General features: G+C 43.8%; 1 protein-coding gene across 13 annotated transcripts in view; it reads left to right on the top strand.

The window, feature by feature from the left end:
• Positions 1 to 19,422, top strand: part of LOC108703545 (misshapen-like kinase 1) — a 77,109-nt gene extending 57,687 nt beyond the window's left edge. For 3 of the 13 annotated variants that reach the window (XM_041588966.1, XM_041588964.1, XM_041588970.1), the window contains 17 exons: positions 2,035 to 2,268; positions 3,458 to 3,543; positions 4,461 to 4,570; positions 4,756 to 4,844; positions 7,422 to 7,445; positions 7,855 to 8,015; positions 8,129 to 8,249; positions 8,942 to 9,076; positions 9,838 to 9,949; positions 12,409 to 12,579; positions 12,665 to 12,808; positions 13,867 to 14,001; positions 14,084 to 14,184; positions 14,274 to 14,423; positions 15,177 to 15,336; positions 16,001 to 16,140; positions 17,988 to 19,422. In XM_041588966.1, coding sequence (XP_041444900.1) covers positions 2,035 to 2,268; positions 3,458 to 3,543; positions 4,461 to 4,570; positions 4,756 to 4,844; positions 7,422 to 7,445; positions 7,855 to 8,015; positions 8,129 to 8,249; positions 8,942 to 9,076; positions 9,838 to 9,949; positions 12,409 to 12,579; positions 12,665 to 12,808; positions 13,867 to 14,001; positions 14,084 to 14,184; positions 14,274 to 14,423; positions 15,177 to 15,336; positions 16,001 to 16,140; positions 17,988 to 18,071 — 2,157 coding nt within the window. In that variant the 3' untranslated portion in view covers positions 18,072 to 19,422. The remainder of the gene's footprint in view (positions 1 to 2,034; positions 2,269 to 3,457; positions 3,544 to 4,460; positions 4,571 to 4,755; positions 4,845 to 7,421; positions 7,446 to 7,854; positions 8,016 to 8,128; positions 8,250 to 8,941; positions 9,077 to 9,837; positions 9,950 to 12,408; positions 12,580 to 12,664; positions 12,809 to 13,866; positions 14,002 to 14,083; positions 14,185 to 14,273; positions 14,424 to 15,176; positions 15,337 to 16,000; positions 16,141 to 17,987) is intronic. The other 10 variants (XM_041588972.1, XM_041588965.1, XM_018239722.2 and 7 more) reach the window with 7 other exon arrangements.
• The last annotated feature ends 567 nt before the right edge of the window (positions 19,423 to 19,989 follow it).

The following is a 19,989-nucleotide window of genomic DNA, read 5'->3' as shown; positions in this document are numbered from 1 at the left end:
ATAACAGAACATTCTGTCCCAGTGGCTGCACAGATCCTATCTGATCCCCATTGTAAGCAGCAGTCCTGTCCTGCTTTATGGCAGCTGAGATTCTAGCTATCTGTATAACAGAACATTCTGTCCCAGTGGCTGCACAGATCCTATCTGATCCCCATTGTAAGCAGCAGTCCTGTCCTGCTTTATGGCAGCTGAGATTCTAGCTATCTGTATAACAGAACATTCTGTCCCAGTGGCTGCACAGATCCTATATGATCCCCATTGTAAGCAGCAGTCCTGTCCTGCTTTATGGCAGCTGAGATTCTAGCTATCTGTATAACAGAACATTCTGTCCCAGTGGCTGCACAGATCCTATCTGATCCCCATTGTAAGCAGCAGTCCTGTCCTGCTTTATGGCAGCTGAGATTCTAGCTATCTGTATAACAGAACATTCTGTCCCAGTGGCTGCACAGATCCTATCTGATCCCCATTGTAAGCAACAGTCCTGCCCTGCTTTATGGCAGCTGAGATTCTAGCTATCTGTATAACAGAACATTCTGTCCCAGTGGCTGCACAGATCCTATCTGATCCCCATTGTAAGCAGCAGTCCTGTCCTGCTTTATGGCAGCTGAGATTCTATCTGTATAACAGAACATTCTGTCCCAGTGGCTGCACAGATCCTATGTGATCCCCATTGTAAGCAGCAGTCCTGTCCTGCTTTATGGCAGCTGAGATTCTAGCTATCTGTATAACAGAACATTCTGTCCCAGTGGCTGCACAGATCCTATCTGATCCCCATTGTAAGCAGCAGTCCTGTCCTGCTTTATGGCAGCTGAGATTCTAGCTATCTGTATAACAGAACATTCTGTCCCAGTGGCTGCACAGATCCTATCTGATCCCCATTGTAAGCAACAGTCCTGCCCTGCTTTATGGCAGCTGAGATTCTAGCTATCTGTATAACAGAACATTCTGTCCCAGTGGCTGCACAGATCCTATCTGATCCCCATTGTAAGCAGCAGTCCTGTCCTGCTTTATGGCAGCTGAGATTCTAGCTATCTGTATAACAGAACATTCTGTCCCAGTGGCTGCACAGATCCTATCTGATCCCCATTGTAAGCAACAGTCCTGCCCTGCTTTATGGCAGCTGAGATTCTAGCTATCTGTATAACAGAACATTCTGTCCCAGTGGCTGCACAGATCCTATCTGATCCCCATTGTAAGCAACAGTCCTGCCCTGCTTTATGGCAGCTGAGATTCTAGCTATCTGTATAACAGAACATTCTGTCCCAGTGACTGCACAGATCCTATCTGATCCCCATTGTAAGCAGCAGTCCTGTCCTGCTTTATGGCAGCTGAGATTCTAGCTATCTGTATAACAGGACCTTTACAGATAAAACTTCAGTGTTAGAAAATGTTCAGTCTCGTTTACAAGGAAAGACCCCTGAGGTGCAGGAAAGGTCAGGATCACAACATGTAACATTATTAATGAGTTCCAGTGAATGAAGAGAGTGTGTATAATGACAGAATATAACCATGGGAAGACAATGATAATGACACAGGACTGCAGCCTCCTTAATCTCATCTCCCCAATCTGCTCTGACCTTTCTCATCCCTCCAGTGTCTCCATTTCATCTCTTGATTCTTGTCCCCCTGTAAGTTTCAGTGACTGGGCAGTATAGGGGCAGATTTATCTCAATGTAAGATTAGAACTCCCCACAATAAAACTCACTCACTTTCTATTCATTCCTACGGGATTTTTAGAATCCTATTTATCAATGGAGTGAGTGAGTTTGATTGTGGTGAGTTCTAATCTCACATTGTGTCAAATCTGCCCTAATGTCATTTGGGGAAGACAATTTTTTTCGTTCCTAACCTCCTTGCTATTGTTACGAGACAAAGAAATGATATTTTGGGGTGGGAAATTTCCAAGCAAGAGCTGATGTTGGTTTGAGTGATTGGTATCCAGGTACATCAAGGTGTAATGGCAAGAATGTACTGGTAGAAATTGGGGCAGTTACTCATCATTCCATCCCTTCATCCCTTTGCATCCTCCATCAGCCACTTCGCATTACTCCTCAGAACCGTGCAGCACTCAGGCCAACTCCCCGACCCAACTCCTTGCAGGACCCGCTGGCACCCCCTGTCCGTCATGCTCCTGTTCCCCTTCCTGCCAACCGGAATCACCATTCCCGCCAGAGCTCTGACCCATCCCCTGATGAAGGGGTGCCACCCTCTTCTCGTCTAGAGAGGGGACCCTGGGTGAAACTGGAGCCCGAGGTGCACCCTCCCAAGGTAACCAGGGTGTGGCGCTAGATCTTCTGCCTGAGCAAACTCTTTCTTCTCCTTCTCTTGACTCTCAATAACTTCTCTTGGTGACTGCAGTTGCTTCCTTCAGATTCCTTCTCTGGATTGGGCTGGTCTCTGCTCATCATTGTACTGCTACTACTTCTTGTTGTCCTGAGAGCTTTCTACACCCTTACTAACACACACACACACACATATATTGGGGAATTTCCTTCACCCTAAACGCGAGGGGGAGGATGGAGGTGTTTCACCATATCAGTTTGTGAGCACCTGCACACCTGAACTATCCATGGAAATAACGATCTTGGGATCATATCATTTGGGGGATGTTGTTGTCTGTGCCTGTATGAAGACCGTGTGGCCTTCAAGCTGGTGTTCAACTGCAACCCCCCACTGCGGGGCAAGTTGGCTTCGTCTTGTAATTCTTTGTGCAAATGGCAAGTCAATAATATTCATGAACACCGTGAGGACTGACCTTTATAGAATACCAGAGTTTACAATACCCATCATTCCTTCTTTGTCTTCTTCTCTGTTGCTGAATTCTCCGTTGCTTTCCCTTCTGTGTATAGAAGAAGGACATCGGCACACGAGGCAATCAGCGTTGTAGGGAACTACCTGCTCGTTTATTATGCGGTGATGCAACGTTCCTGGGACACTCCCTTTTGTCAAGCAAAGCGGAGTGTCCCCGAAACGTTGCATCACCGCATAATAAACGAGCAGGTTGTTCCCTGCAACGCTAATTGCCTCGTGTGCCGATATCCTTCTTCTGTCTCCAATTGTGAGGTTGCTGATCCTCTGATATTGTGCACCGGGCTGATTTCTTTGAGGGTGTGCGATTTTCTAAATTGCTTGTGTGAGACTTTCCCTTCTGTGTAACCATCCATTACTCATGACTTAGACATTCAGTCTCTGTCTTGTCACATCAATCACTTTGTCTTCTGCTCACTGACCTCCATATCCTTTCCCATCAACTCATTCTTCTGTCTTACACTTGTTTACTCCATACTTCCTATTGCCTGCCTTAAACACTTAGACACTACTCCCTGATCCCTCTCCTTCCACTCCCAACTTCTTCCTACCTTATGTCCCCTTCTCTCTCTGCCTTTTCTCCTTACCATTCTTTCTTTCTTTTGAGCCCTACTAAGTCAGTCTCTTTGCCTTTTTCCCACCTATTCAGGTTCCCCAGAGAACAACGTCAATAGCCACAGCACTGAATACAAGTGGTTCAGGAGGGAGCCGGCCAGTGCAGGCCGTGAGAGCCAGGTAACCATAATTGCAAGTTTTTCCAGACAATTCGATCGTTGGGCACATAGGAGGGAATCCCTTGCTACATGAGCCTAATAATGAGATGCATTAGGGGCTTTAGATGCATTTCAGTGAGTTGCATATACACTCTCAATATTTCATTACAAGTGATTTCAGGGTTTTGTTGCTTGCTGTATTGGCCTCCATGCTCATGTGTGGGACTTGTATCAGAAGATTGCTCCAATGGTCTTCTGTATTGGCCCCATGCTCATGTGTGGGACTTGTATCAGAAGATTGCTCCAATGGTCTTCTGTATTGGCCCCATGCTCATGTGTGGGACTTTTATCAGAAGATTGCTCCAATGGTTTTCTTTATTGGCCCCATGCTCGTGTGAGGGACTTTTATCAGAAGATTGCTCCAATGGTCTTCTATATTGGCCCCATGCTCATGTGTGGGACTTGTATCAGAAGATTGCTCCAATTGTCTTCTGTATTGGCCCCATGCTCATGTGTGGGACTTGTATCAGAAGATTGCTCCAATGGTCTTCTGTATTGGCCCCATGCTCGTATGTGGGACTTTTATCAGAAGATTGCTCCAATGGTCTTCTGTATTGGCCCCATGCTCATGTGTGGGACTTGTATCAGAAGATTGCTCCAACGGTCTTCTGTATTTGCCCCATCCTCATGTGTGGGACTTGTATCAGAAGATTGCTCCAATGGTTTTCTGTATTGGTCCCATGCTCATGTGTGGGACTTGTATCAGAAGATTGCTCCAATGGTTTTCTGTATTGGCCCCATGCTCATGTGTGGGACTTGTATCAGAAGATTGCTCCAATGGTATTTTGTATTGGCCCCATTCTCATGTGTGGGACTTGTATCAGAAGATTGCTCCAATGGTCTACTGATCGTTGTCTGGTTTTTTTTTTTTCTCTCCAGTAACCCAGATTTGCGAAGAGCAGAGAGTGGCTGGGAGAGAGGAGACTCTTTGCTACAGTCCCCGCACCCTAACTTGCCACAGGCTGGCTCTCTGGAGAGGAATCGCATAGGTATGTCACTAGCCAACATGCATACAAATACTTGCCTATTGTTAATTGAACCCTTTTTCCCAATGTATGCTGTTGTAAGAGGCTGGACACTCTCTACATGTGCCACTTACATACCCCCAAAACAAAATTGTTGAACATAAAAGCTTATAAAGTTATTTTTTCAAGCCACATGTTTTTCTTTACAGCCCCCCACAAGCTGGAGGAATCCTCGATTAGTCCTCCAGGGAGCAAAACCCCAGGAGAAGAGCATCGATCGCGGCCTGGGCGCCCAGCAGTGAGTTTATGATTAGATGATTTCCTACTTTATAATATCTCCTACATTTACCACATATAAACACGTTTTCTATTGGATTGGGGGGCCTTCACGTCAATCTTGTTGGTGTGGAACCAAGATGTTGCTCAGTTACTGGTGTGTTTGGCTCGTTGTCTTGTTGAACCCTATTTCAAGGACATTTGCTCTTGGGCATAAGGCAACATGACAAGTGTTTGGATTGAAACTGATCCATGGTCCCTGGTATAAAGTGATAAATAGGCCCAACACCAGAGTATGAGAAACACCCCTATATCATGATGCTTGTGAGTCTTTGCCATTTTGGATTTTCTTCTATCCATTCCAATGGTCTTTTTTTTCCCTCCAGAGCTTTCAGGTTTTGGTGCCATTTTAAAGGGGAAGTAAAGTCTAAGACAGAATAAGGCGACAAATGCTTTATTTTGTATACTAAACATAAACATGAACTTCCAATAATAGATTTACACACATTAGCCGTACTTTTTAGTAGTCCGTTGTAGTGGTTCCCTGGAGGCTCTGTCCCTGGCCTCCTCCTTGTATTAACAATATATATCCAGAGTTTGGGAATCACACACTGTAGGCAGAATAACTGCAAGTTACATTTTTATTGTTCGTCCACACGACATGTTTCGGGCACCAAGGCCCTTTTTCAAGTGTGTAAAATGAGTGTATAACAAACAATTTTATAACACCACAACGAAAACGCCATCCACCAAATTCCTGGTGAAGCCAATTAACTCTTTAGTCCTTGTTAAGGGCTTAAAAATCTTTTTTTTTAAAGTCTGTTAAGATATAATTCATCTGTGATGAGTAATGTTCATAGTCCAATTGTGAAGTGCAAATTAATGACCATCGTGAGAGTTATCACTAGGTAAAAAAAGTATACAAAAGGTTACAAACGTTAAAAGCAACATTACATCTCTATTTTAATAACAAACAGGACTGACTCTATTAGTTTTCAGTGTGGTGTTATAAAATTGTCTATTATACACTCGTTTTACACACTTGAAAAAGGGCCTTGGTGCCCGAAACATGTCGTGTGGACGAACAATAAAAATGCCTACAGTGTGTGGATTCCCAAACTCTGGATATATATTATAAACATGAACTTACTGCACCACAAGCCTAATCAAACAAATGATTTATGCTTTCAAAGTTGGCCACAGGGGTCACCATCTTGTAACTTTGTTATACGTCTTTGCAAGACCAAGACTGTGCACATGCTCAGTGTGATCTGGGCTGCTTAGGGATCGTCATAAATGATCAAAACAGCACAAGTCAAATAATATCTGCCAGAAGCCGATACAACAAGACTGATTAATAATCAGAATATACAGACTGCACTGGGTCCTGTGTTGTCATGTAATCTAATGTGGATTTTATAGTTTTTGTATTGTTTAATACAAACTTTCTCCAACTCTGCAGAACCAGTGGCTGCAGCAAAATAATCCTCCAAATAGAATCCCAGTTTATCTGTTTAAATCTGGCTCCATGATCTTTGTCCCTGCAGCTGGAGTTGGAAACAGTAAAGGGGATGTAAAGGCAAAAATAAAATCCAATACAAATCTGTACACAGTCGCCGACTGCTCTACAGGGAAACAAACAAAGCTGCTTGAGTTCTGCATGGCTGGGAAGTAAGGTGGGGGCTCCCCCTGCTGTACATAAGTATGATTGTTTCCCTGCAGAGCAGTTAGGGACCGTCTGACAATTCCTATCCACAGCAGTAAATGAAGGGAGAATTTCACTGCATACAGTCAGGTTTCTTATAAAAACGGTACACATTTTTGAATTAAAGTATATTTTTTTGCCTTTACATGCCCTATAAAGCATTTGAGATCATTTTAGCTGAGCAGCCTCTCATTTTCTGCACTTTTTTCTGTTTCCCCTCTCCAATCAACGTTTGAATCAAAGTCGGCTGTTCTTCTGAACAATGAGTGGAAGGAGCCAATTGAGTGAGGTTTCAGAGAGAGATGCAGTATAACCAGCAGCACAACATTTGCTCATTCCTTAAATAAAGGCCCCAATTGACTCCTGTTAATTCCCAGAACGAATGAGCTCACTTATTGAACCCCACACTGCTATTATTTGGCTTCTATGACTCTACTAGTAAATTAGAAATAAATAATATCATTTAATGAACATAATTTCACACCAAGAAGGTTGTTGGCCACTTTTGTGTTAAATGTTTTGGGCAGAAGCCATATTGTGCGGGTATGAAGTCGAAGTAGGTAAGATACGAGGGTTTATTTACAAGCGCAGTCATTGGAGTAGTTCAGTAATTTAGTCTCATGAAGAGATGGGATGTTCTTCCTCACATATAGGGGCATCTTCTCCTCTCTCTTAAGTTGCCCTGAATTAGGAAAGTCCTATCACTCATGTGACTTGGGAAGCACTGGCACTTGACTTGTTTCCGCCAGTTTGCTGAGGCTTTGATCTCATGTACTGTATCCATGTTTCTTTTCATTATCCTGACGCTGTTCTCCTGTCCTCCAACCTGATTTCTTTTCCTTGTGCTCAATCCACTTACCTTTCCTTTTCTCTCCTTCTATCTGCTGCTGTCAGAGCTATAAGAGAGCCATAGGAGAGGTTAGTTCCCGCTCGAACACTTGCATGTCAATGACAACTCTCTGCTCCGTCTCCGTGTTATACTCTTCATGCACTTGGAACGGACTTGGGGGAACATATTGGGTGGGCACGATGCTGCTGCAACACAATGTGGCAGAGAGTAACTGTAGGGTGCACGGAGACTTAAGGGGTACCTGGTGTTGCTGTAGGCTCAATGTATGTATGACATTGGTGTATCCGTCAACATAGTTTTTATTTTCTATCCTTTCTTGATTTTGTTCTTTTTTTTTATTGTGTTTTTTCTGTCTGCTCCTTTTTATTACTTCTCTTCCTTTTGTTTTTCCTCTGCTTCTGCTTTGCATTTAGCTTTCCTCTGCCCCTTTTCCAACACCTCAATTTGCCTTTTTTCTCCCTTTTTTTTCTTTAATAGGATCACCTACTGGTGAAGGACCGGCCTGAAGATGTGCCGAAACCTCCCAAGAAAGCCTTGGACTACTCTTCCTCCAGCGATGAACTGGACAGTAGTGATGAAGAGGAAGAAGAGGGCGATGCTGAGAGGCAGGAGCCCAACAGGGACAGTTCAGGAGCCAGGTATAATGATATCTGATATAATATGTTAGTCAGGGTGATGACTCTCTTACCTGTATTGCTTGGGGGGGGAGAGGGTATAATGTTCATGTCACTGATCAGTGTTTCTCTTACAGCAGGAGTGGTCGAGATGCGGATACAGACAGCGTCAGTACTATGGTGGTACATGATGTGGAGGAGATGATGGGGAGCACATCTGACAGTTCCTATGGAGACGGCACCATGGTTGTTCAGAGAGTGAGATGTTATTTGTTGTGCCTGTGTATGAGACTTGTACGCCTGAAATCCCCCTCTGGGTCACACGGATTCCCCCCTTCCCTTTGTGTTCCCTGTAGGAAGAGACACGGATTTAATCCATTTCACAATTAGGAGGTGGGACAGGTTAAAGGGATGGTTCACCTTTAAAATAACTTTTAGTATGTTATAGAATGGCCATTTCGAAGCAACTTTTCAATTGGTCTTTATTATTCATTTCTTATAGTCAATTATTTGCCTCCGTCTTCTGATTATTTCCAGCTTTCAAATGGGGGGTCACTGACCCCATCTAAAAAACAAATGCTCTGTAAGGCTACAATTGTATTGTTTTTGCTACTTTCTATTCAGGCCTCTCTTATTCATATTCCAGTCTCTTATTCATATCAGTGCATGGTTGATAGGATAATTTGGATCCTAGCAACCAGATTACTGAAATTGCAAACGGGAGAGCTGCTGAATAAAAAGCTAAATAAGTCAAAAACCACAAATAATAAAAAATGAAAACCAATTGCAAATTGTCTCAGAATATCACTCTCTACGTCATACTTTAATTTAAAGGTGAACAACCCCTTTAATTGCCGCTGATTCATTTCGTGCAATGACCATTGTGTGTGTGTTAAGGGGTTTGTTAATTAATGGCCTGCTAAGATAATGGTAGCTCCTTTCCTTTGTAGACGCCGGAGGAGGAGCGTAATCTGCTTCATGCTGACAGTAATGGATATACCAACCTGCCTGATGTGGTGCAACCGAGCCATTCACCCACCGAGCCCAAGGGCACGTCTCCCAGCAAGGAGGGCAACGGCTCAGATGTAAGGGGGGAACACTAATACAATGGGATCAACTTTACACCATAAGCATCAAGAAGTGGCCAGTAGTTACAGTAGGGATGGATCAAATCCACTTTTTGGGATTCGGCCGAATCCCTAATGAAAGATTTGGCCGAATACCAAACCGAATCCTAATTTGCATATGCAAATTAGCAGCTGGAACAGAAAAGGTTTGAAAAATGGTTTTTACTTCCTTGTTTTGTGACCAAAAAGTCACGTGATTTCCCTTCCCACACCTAATTTACATATGCAAATTAGGATTCGGATTTGGTTCGGCCATGCACAAGGATTCGGCCCAATCCTGTTGAAAAAGGCTGAATCCTGAATTCGGTGCATCTCTAGTTAACAGGATTTGTATATACTGAAACATTCAATGTTGAGCATGGTAAGAGTAGGGGTTAACTCACCAAATATGATGGGGGGGGGGGGTCTAGGTTCTCAAGCCCCAGACCTTCAGCTCAGGGAGGCAAACCACATGTTAATCCGTAGTGATAGGCTGGCACAAAATAGGAGCACACTGCAGTAGTGAATCCAGTTAAAAAGTATTTATTTAAGCGAAACAAATCTAAAAAGAGCCTTACACGTTTTGTGCCTTGTTGGCAGTTAGTCATAGGTTTGTATATACCAGGCTGATTGATTGGCAGCACTGATATACTCTTATAAAACACAGTCAAACCGGTGACTTACAGAAGCAAGAGGGTCGCTGTCTGAGTAACAAGTTCTCTTCTCTTCCTTTTACCCAGTACCAGTCTCGTGGTTTGGTGAAAGCACCTCCCAAAACCTCATTTACAATGTTTGTAGACCTGGGACTGTATCAGTCATCGGGGGGAGGAGGAGACACGATTCCCGTAGCAGGTAATCAGTTGTTTCTAATTTTATTCCTAAGCAGAAGAACATCAGCCTCTTTCTTTCTCCTGACAACTTCCTTGACTACTTGCTGGTCAGACTGGTGGGAAACTGACCAGCAGGTGGCGCTGTTGTAACACAATTCATTCCTATTAACAGTACATGTATCCCTTAAAGGACCAGTAACATCAAAATTTTTTTTTACAAAATTCGTTAGTATACATCGAAAAAAAACACCAACACCAACACAAATTAAACTTTAAAATAGCAAAGCCTTTATTAAGAAATAACTTACCGAAACTCCACTTCCGGTCCTCTTCAGAAAAGGTGACACGGCGACCATCCATCCTACGGCGCTTGATTTCTTCTCCTGGCTATTGCAGTGACAGCATGTGAAGGAGTCTGATTTACAGCTTTGCTGGTCGAACTGGTGCTTTTGAATGGTCCTTTATTTGGCAACTTTCGGTGACTCAATGGACGCGCTGCCCTCCTCTCCTTTGCTACACATCATGCGGACTCGGGCAGGCGAATCGCTTCTCCCCGGTGTGGGTTTGCAGGATCCTCTGCAGCTCGTCCCAGTGTGTGAATCTGTTGCCCGCAGAAAAGCCAGTTGCAGACAAGGGTCGCTTCCCGGTGTAGCAGCGCAGGTGCACTTTAAGATGCGACTGAAGTGTCCCAGTCCTGCTGCACTATAGTCCGTATCCCAAGGCTGCTGGGACACCCAAAAAACGCTGAGAATGGCTGGCTATAGGGAGCAGCCGCTGAGCGGATGGGGGGCGCCGGGGATGGTGTGTCCCAGCATGAGGAGCGAGACAGCGGACTTTTAGGGCTTGGCCCCACTCTTGCCCCCACCACTCCCCTGTGGAACTGGCCCGTTCAGGGTTCTATTACCTGGGGCCCAGGGACAAAGTTCAGTGTTTCTTCTGTGGGGGGATCCGGAGGAGCTGGTAGCCGGGGGACAGTCCGGACACCGCAAGTTCTTTCCTCCAACAGCAATGGGGCACCAGGCCACAGGTATGGACAGGTATTGGGGCAGCTTTCTAGGGAAGAACCGGACTGCACCAGCGAGCCAGTGTACCCCGAGATGTCTGTGCAACAGGTCCGTCTGGGCTCCTTCCACACCTGGCCACGGGAGCCCTGAGGAACTGACTGGAGCCGGCTTCTTCTACACCGGTGCTCTGCAGGGCTTCCTCCACTCCCAACTGGCACGGACTACAGTGCAGCAGGACTGGGACACTTCAGTCGCATCTAAAAGTGCACCTGCGCTGCTACACCGGGAAGCGACCCTTGTCTGCAACTGGCTTTTCTGCGGGCAACAGATTCACACACTGGGACGAGTTGCAGAGGATCCTGCAAACCCACACCGGGGAGAAGCGATTCGCCTGCCCGAGTCCGCATGATGTGTAGCAAAGGAGAGGAGGGCAGCGCATCCATTGAGTCAAAAAGCACCAATTCGGCCGGCAAAGTTGTAAATCGGACTCCTTCACATGCTGTCACTACAATAGCCAGGAGAAGAAATCAAGCGCCGCAGGATGGATGGTTGCCGTGTCGCCTTTTCTGAAGAGGACCGGAAGTGGAGTTTCAGTAAGTTTATTTCTTAATAAAGGCTTTGCTATTTTAAAGTTTAATTTGTGTTGGTGTTTTTTTTCGATGTATACTAACGAATTTTGTAAAAAAAAAAATTGATGTTACTGGTCCTTTAATATCTTGGAATCAAAAGAAAATAAATAATGAATCTACATTGAAAAAATGCTTAAAATATCCCCCTCATCAATGTTACATTCACTTATTTTAAAGGTTTACTTATCCTTTACAGCTTCAGGCATCCGTACCGCTTTCATCAAGATACAATTATAGATCAGCACCACAGGCTATGGGAAAAAAAAACAAATAACAGAACCTAGTGCGATATTGTTATTATTCAGTACAAAAGTGTTACAACACTAATCTGTGTGTGTCTTGAACCATAGAAAGTCTATGCACGGATTTTTCTTGTGTGTTCTAAAGTGCAATAGCGAATACCCTGGAGTTGATATCGATATGCTGTTTTGAAATCGGGAATCGGGAATCTTGTGGAAAAGCCACATGCTGAGTTTTATTGATTGAAGAAAACACCATTGCACCTTATTTTAATTCATTTCACCTTTTGAAGTTTGGCTCCGTTATCATTTTATTTTTGGGATGTAGCACTTTAGAACACACAAGAAAAATCTGTGCATGGACTTTCTATGGTTCAAGACACACACAGATTAGTGCTGTAACAATTTGGTGGCGGCACTGAATATTAACAATATTGCACTGGGCCCTGTTTTTTCCGTAGCCTGTTGCGCTGATCTATAATTGTATCTTTATTTGATGATCCAGTGGAGGAACTGTGATAAAGAAAAAATTCTGAGGGTTCACTTTTGTTTTTGCAGTTTTAACTCTGTTATATGGTTAATAACGCTCTCATGCCTGTTCTTTTGCAGCGTCCTATGTGAGTGGAGACCCAGCCCGACTGGAGCAGCTGAAATACGAAGCCCGGAAGGGATCTGTGGTGAATGTGAATCCGACCAACACGAGGCCACACAGCGATACGCCAGAGATCAGAAAGTACAAGAAGAGATTCAACTCAGAAATCCTTTGTGCCGCTCTTTGGGGTGAGACGGGTGGAAAGAGTCAGACTTCTTGGCAGTGCTTTTAGTTTTGTTTTTTTCCTCTTATTTGTTCCTTACTTTCCCGCAGGGGTGAACCTGTTGGTCGGCACAGAAAATGGACTGATGCTATTGGACCGCAGTGGTCAGGGCAAAGTATACACCCTGATTACCCGCCGACGCTTCCAACAGATGGACGTCCTGGAGGGACTCAACTTGCTCATTACTATAAGTGGTAAGTGTGTCTATGAAGGTCTTCATTCGTCCAGGTCATGGTATCTAGTAGAAGTAAATCTTAAACAACTGCACTTGCTGAGTAATCATTGAAGATGTTTCACTACTCATCCGAGCAGCTTCTTCAGTACAACTGACTGGTGTGGGAAATCCTCTGCATATAGACTCTTCCACTAATCCAATCACAGTTCATTGGCAGAACCAAAGAACTACTGGCTAGAAATAGGTCTATGAAGGTTTTCATTCATCCAGGTCATGGTATTTCTAGTAGAAGCAAATCTAGAGCAACTGGACTTGCTGAGTAATCATTGAAGACGTTTCACTATTCATCCGAGCAGCTTCTTCAGTACAACTGACTGGTGTGGGAAATCCTCGGCATATAAACTCTTCCACTAATTGAATACACAGTAATCACACCTCTGTGAGTTTCACTTGTCACCTCTCTGAAGAGTTACAGTTGCAATTGTGATTGGATTATTAGAAGAGTTTAAATGCCAAGGAATTCCCACACCAGTCAGTTGAACTGAAGAAGCTGCTCGGATGAGTAGTAAAACGTCTTCAATGATTACTCCGCAAGTCCAGTTGCTCTAGATTTACTTCTTCTAGATATAAGTGCTAAATCAACCTGTAGCCAAGCAGAAGATTACAGTGTTCACAGGTCACTCACATCTAAGGATGCACCGAATCCAGGATTCGATTTGGGATTCGGCCTTTTTCAGGTGGATTCGTATTCGGCCGAATCCTTCTGCCCAGCTGAACCAAATCCAAAGCTTATTTTGCATGTGCAAATTAGGGGCAGGAGGGAAATCGCGGGATTATATGTCAGAAAACAAGGAAGTAAACAATGTTTTCCCCTTCCTATCCCTAATTTGCATATGCAAATTCGGGTTCGGTATTCGACAGAATCTTTTGCAAAGGATTTGGGGGTTCGGCCGCATCCAAAATAGTGCATTCAGTGCATCCCTACTCACATCTCTGTCAATTTACTGGAGTTAAAAGCATCTCTGTATGAAATGAGGTGCATCTAGTTTGCTAATGAGCTCCCTCTTTGAAACGCAGGTAAGAGGAACAAGCTGCGGGTGTATTATCTCTCTTGGCTGCGCAACAAGATCCTCCATAATGATCCTGAGGTGGAGAAGAAGCAAGGCTGGAGCACAGTGGGAGACATGGACGGCTGTGTGCATTACAAAGTTGGTAAGGGCCACCTTTCTCATAACTATGAAGAATAAAACAGAGCAGGGCCAGAATTAATTGCCCCTTGTTTTACTCCTCTCAGTAAAATACGAGCGCATCAAGTTCCTTGTGATTGCACTGAAAAACTCTGTAGAGGTTTACGCCTGGGCCCCTAAACCCTACCACAAGTTTATGGCTTTTAAGGTAAGGGACAGTAAATTGTGCAAGCCCATGTCACTGTTACTGTATCTCTATCATGGGGTCTTACTAATGTCCTCTCTCAACCAATCTAGTCGTTTACAGATATCCCCCACCGGCCCCAGCTGGTTGACCTAACAGTGGAGGAAGGCCAAAGGCTTAAGGTCATCTACGGTTCTTCATCAGGATTCCACGCTGTAGATGTTGACTCTGGCAACAACTACGATATTTACATCCCTGTCCATGTAAGTGACTTGAGCTCCAGGCTGTGGTAGGCCCTTGCCCTTTTTACTCATCATTTAGAATCATTCTAGAGAGGAGAGCAAGGCCATTGGGCACAGGTCAAGCCGAGAACTTGTTCAATGTTTCATTCTTTTATTTGCCCAGTGGACCATATATCCTATATGATACACAAAAAAAGCCTTGAATATCTTGTAAATGATATCCTTATAAATGGTGAGTACTGATGTCATCAGTTATAAACAGTGAGTAGTGATGTAATTTCTGTCACGTGACTCACTGAAACTTGTGTATTATAATAAAGTACTTTAGAAAATATAAGAAGTTACCTCGGAGTTCCATGACCTGTATAAAAGCACTCCGCCGTCTGCCTTGTGCTTTTATACGGTCATGAAACTCATAATATCCTTATATTTTACAAGAGGGGGTACTTTATTCACTATATAATACACAAAAGACATTAATATCCTGTAAATTATATCCTTATTACCTGCTCTTGGTGATGTCATCATTTATAAACAGTGAGTAGTGATGTAATTTTTGTCATATGACTCACTAAACCTTGTGTATTATAATAAATAAAGTTCCCCTTGTTGTAAAATACGAGGCTATTAGAAGTAACCTCGGAGTTCCATGACCTGTGTAAATGAATCTCCTCTGTGACTTACAGTATTCTTATATTTTACAAGAGGGGGTACTTTAGTCACTATATATTCAATCCCCTCTTCTTAATCAGCTGCTGTCCTTTTGTTTTTTAGATCCAGAGTCAGATTAATCCCCATGCCATCATCTTTCTGCCAAACACCGACGGCATGGAGATGTTACTGTGCTACGAGGATGAGGGAGTCTATGTGAACACCTACGGCCGTATCATTAAGGACGTGGTGCTGCAGTGGGGAGAGATGCCCACCTCTGTTGGTAAGTGATGGACACTTCTGAGATAAAACTAAAAGGACATGTAAAGCCTACATTTTCTACCATGTATATAAATTGGCACATCTCCCCCCCCCCCCCACCCAAATTGCATTATTTGTACTACATACATCCCCTCCGTTTGCCAGCGTCCTTACATTTCCCTAAAACAAATGGCTTTAACCCGGCGGCCATTTTCCCTCTAACACATCATCAGCGCATTTATATTAGCAAACAGCACAAATATGCGATGTAAAGTTCATACAATTAAAGAATGCAGGCTAACGAGTTTACTATAATGAATAAAGTCCTGCTTGGATTGAGCACTGTAATGGTTACTCTGAGCTCAGGAGAGGGGGATAGGATTTAAAAATAGGATCAGACAGCTAGAGCAGAGTTTCGATGGGAACCAGTAGCTGAGAAGGACTGAGCATGCTCATGAGCCAACAGCCAAAGGAAATTCCTGAGGGGAGTGGGTTAGAGGAGCAGAAAGAATCCTAAGTGATTAAAAGGATGCTGCAGCCTTGCTGTTATCTGTTTAACAGGTGGCAGGTATTTAAAGATTTCAAAGAGGCTCTTCAGTGATTACATTTTTGTGTGAGGGGTTTACATGTCCTTTAAGTGTAAGTGTATAAACTGCCGGCCTACTCTCTCTCTCCCTCCCGTGTAGCGTATATTTGCTCCAACCAGATCATGGGCTGGGGAGAAAAGGCCATTGAAATCCGCTCAGTGGAGACGGGACACCTGGATGGAGTCTTCATGCACAAGAGAGCTCAGCGGCTGAAGTTCCTGTGTGAGCGAAATGACAAGGTGATTGGAATAGAGCAAATGTCTTATTTTGGGTGTTTTCAGATACAACACCCATAAAGCGCTACTACCTACCTGTCCTATAAATAATGGTGATCAGGAAACCTCATAAGAGAAAACATAAGGGCACGTTCTTTCCTGCCCCCTATGACCATTCATTATGGGAATGTCTTCAATATCCGTGACCACAATGCACCTGTGTTTATGAATCTGAATATGTTTCCAATCAAACGGGATAGAACCCTACAAGTATGGGATCCGTTCTCTAGAAAACTGTACAAGTATGGGATCCGCTGTCTAGAAAACTCTACAAGTATGGGATCCACTGTCTAGGAAACCCTACAAGTATGGGATCTGCTCTCATGAAAACCCTACAAGTATGGGATCCACTGTCTAGAAAACCCTACAAGTAAGGGATCCACGGTCTAGAAAACCCTACAAGTAAGGGATCCACGGTCTAGAAAACCCTACAAGTAAGGGATCCACGGTCTAGAAAACCCTACAAGTAAGGGATCCACGGTCTAGAAAACCCTACAAGTAAGGGATCCACGGTCTAGAAAACCCTACAAGTAAGGGATCCACGGTCTAGAAAACCCTACAAGTAAGGACACGCAGAACCCTACAAGTATGGGATCCACTGTCTAGAAAACCCTACAAGTAAGGGATCCACTGTCTAGAAAACCCTACAAGTATGGGATCCACGGTCTAGAAAACCCTACAAGTATGGGATCCACGGTCTAGAAAACCCTACAAGTATGGGATCCATGGTCTAGAAAACCCTACAAGTATGGGATCCACGGTCTAGAAAACCCTACAAGTAAGGGATCCACGGTCTAGAAAACCCTACAAGTAAGGGATCCATGGTCTAGAAAACCCTACAAGTATGGGATCCACTGTCTAGAAAGCCCTACAAGTAAGGGATCCACAGTCTAGAAAACCCTACAGCAGTCATCCCCAACCATTGGCTCACGAGCAACATGATGCTGGCCAACCCCTTGTATGTTTCTCCCAGTGGCCTCAAATCTGGTGATTATTTTTTAACTTCTGGTTTGGATGAAAGTTTAGTTGCATAAAAAACCAGGTGTCCTGTCAAACAGAGCCTCCTGTAGGCTGTCAATCTACCAAATAGCCAATCACAGCCCTTATTTGGCACCTCCAGCATTTTTTTCATGCTTGTGTTGCTCCCCAACAATTTTTTAATGTGGCTCACGGTAAAAAAAAAAAAAAGGTTGGCCCTACAGTTATAGGATCCGTTGTCTGGAAACCTGTACAGGTATGGGATCCTTTATTTGGAAACCTGTTATCCAGAAAGCTCCAAACGTCTCACATAGATCTACATTTTATCCAAATAATCCACATTTTTAAAAGTATTTCCTTTTTCTGTGTAATAATAAAACAGTAGTTTTGTACTTGATCCCAACTAAGATATAATTAATCCTTATTGGAAGCAAAACCAGCCTATTGGGTTTAGTTCATGTTTATATGATTTTCTAGTAGACTTAAGGTATGAAGATCCAAACAGAAAGATCGTTATCTGGAAAACCCTGGGTCCCAAGCATTCTGGATAACAGGTCCCATATCTAGTACAATAATGTAGTCTTTTGTTTGGGTATCTTATATTTAAAGGGATTATGTTTGCTCTTTGATGGGGTGCAAATAAATGGGGGGTGTTGATCCTGGAGTCTCCATCTGCTATTGGTAAGAAATGACCGTGTATCTGTAATGCGCTTTCCCTCTAGACCAGCGTTGAGCTCCTTGTGGTTCTATTCCCCCTTCTAACCATTGGCATGAAGTCTCGCAGGAACGTAGTGCACCTGTAACACCTTTATTTACGTTTTCCTACTTTTCAGGTGTTTTTTGCCTCGGTGCGTTCCGGCGGGAGCAGCCAGGTGTATTTCATGACCCTGAATCGCAGCTGTATCATGAACTGGTGAGAGAGAAGAGCCTGTGAGGCTGGAAGCAAGAGAGTGCTCTCCCCATACCCTACACACTGGAGTCCCCTCGTCTTTTTTTTTCTTTTTTCAACTGCCCCTGTTCCGATGCTTCTTAACTCCAGACTACAGTGCCTCTTGTTTGCTTTTAGTTTGGCTGCAGTCTAATTTATTGAGGTGTTCTCTAACACTAGAAGCCCAGCACACCTCCAGTTTTCAATGGATAAAGGGGATAAAGAGATGGACAGTGATTTGCCCTGGGCTCAGGGAATGTGCCAACGAGCATTCTGGTTGGTCAATGAGGTCCTTCCCTGAGCTCTTTAGATAAACCCCACCAAGCTGCTAGGCACTTAGGTCTCACACAATGAGCCGCAGAGTGAAGGTTCATGGGACCTCCGATGGGAGATGACAGATTTGCACGCTCACGGATTCCTATGAACGAATAGGGTCACGGCGCTTATAAAATGCAGTTGACACTTTGATATAAAAAAAAAAAGAAGATTCCCATAATCGAGTTTAATATAAAGGCACTTTATCAGCTGTATAATTACTAGCAGTCACAATCAGGGGGCCCTGGTGTAAATGAAGAACCGAGTCGTTTTACACCGGCGCCCTCTGTCCTCCTTCAGCTTTAAGTGGCGTGTTTCTTACCTTTAGTTTGTTTGTCTAATCTGCCGGCCAGGCTCCGGGGCGTTCTCCTACCTTACTCTTTCAGCCTCACCTTCTAGGTCCGCTTGTAATTGGGGGAAAAAAGTGTGTGGGGTGTTGCCTTGTGGCGCTTTGTCGCTGTGTGTGTTTGTCGGGGTGCGGTTGCACAGCCAGACTTCCGTTAATGTGGGACGAGCAGTGAACAAGCTTTTATGGAAACGACTGGACTTTAACATGCTCAGAAGAGACGTTCCCCGCCTCAAATATTTAGCAGGGCCAAGCGCCTCTCTTCTAAGGGGACATGGAAAGCTTCTAGAGTAACGCGTCAACTTTCCTACTTCAACCCGCTCTGTGAGAGCAAAACTAGTGGCGCCTCCCTGCGGGCAAAGCCAAATTTCACAATGCCGAGACTGAACCAAAAAAAAAAAACAAACAAAAACTTTAAAAAGTGGCTTTTATTTACAAATAATCTTTTATTCCCTGGTGATTTCAACTTGGCCGGACAGAGGGTGACAATCGCGGTGTTCGATGACGTGGGACGGAATCGTTATTTTTGTAAACCGACAAGACAGATTTAGGAGGTAATACAAAAAAATACAAAAATATTTTATGTAGCAAATTGTATAAAGGTTGGATATGAAAACGGAGGAATGACGAAGAGGGTGATGTTATTGCTCTTCAAATAAAATTATGTCTGCTACTAATAGATCTGTTGTCTAATGTCATTTTAGCTGCTCCTCCCCAGTTCAGCTCCAGCAGGTAGAACAATCTGAATTCCTTGCACGTTTATCTACTTGATGCACCAGAGAAGATCCAAGGACAAAATCACACTTCTTCCTCAAGGCAAAATTGTGCGGCCAGTGTTAACCAAGTAACCGAGATTCTCTTCAGTAGAATTCATGTGACGTAAATCCGCTTCGTTTATTTCTATAGATAAATGCATTACTGGTATGAAACTCATTTAACAAAGGAGAAATGGAATCAGAGGGCCCTGCTCACAAGAGCTTACAATCAGTTGACAATAGTAATAGCTGTAATGGTGGCATAAAGGCCAATTCATGCAACATCCGTGGCAGAGCCCTCAACTGAGTATCTTAAAGGCAGTGGGGATAACGTGTTTAGACTTGCTACTCCCGGCAGATGGCAGACTTGTGCCAAAATTCAACGTAGCCTGTAAAAAAAGATCCAAAAATCCACAGTTTAAAGGAGAAAGAAAGTCGTCTTGTACTTCCCCAAGTGATTGTATTGACTTGCCTGAAACCCCACAGAGCGA

This window comes from Xenopus laevis, chromosome 3S, assembly GCF_017654675.1.
Source record: "Xenopus laevis strain J_2021 chromosome 3S, Xenopus_laevis_v10.1, whole genome shotgun sequence".
Classification (NCBI taxonomy): domain Eukaryota; kingdom Metazoa; phylum Chordata; class Amphibia; order Anura; family Pipidae; genus Xenopus; species Xenopus laevis.
This window is presented reverse-complemented; position numbering and strand designations above follow the sequence as displayed.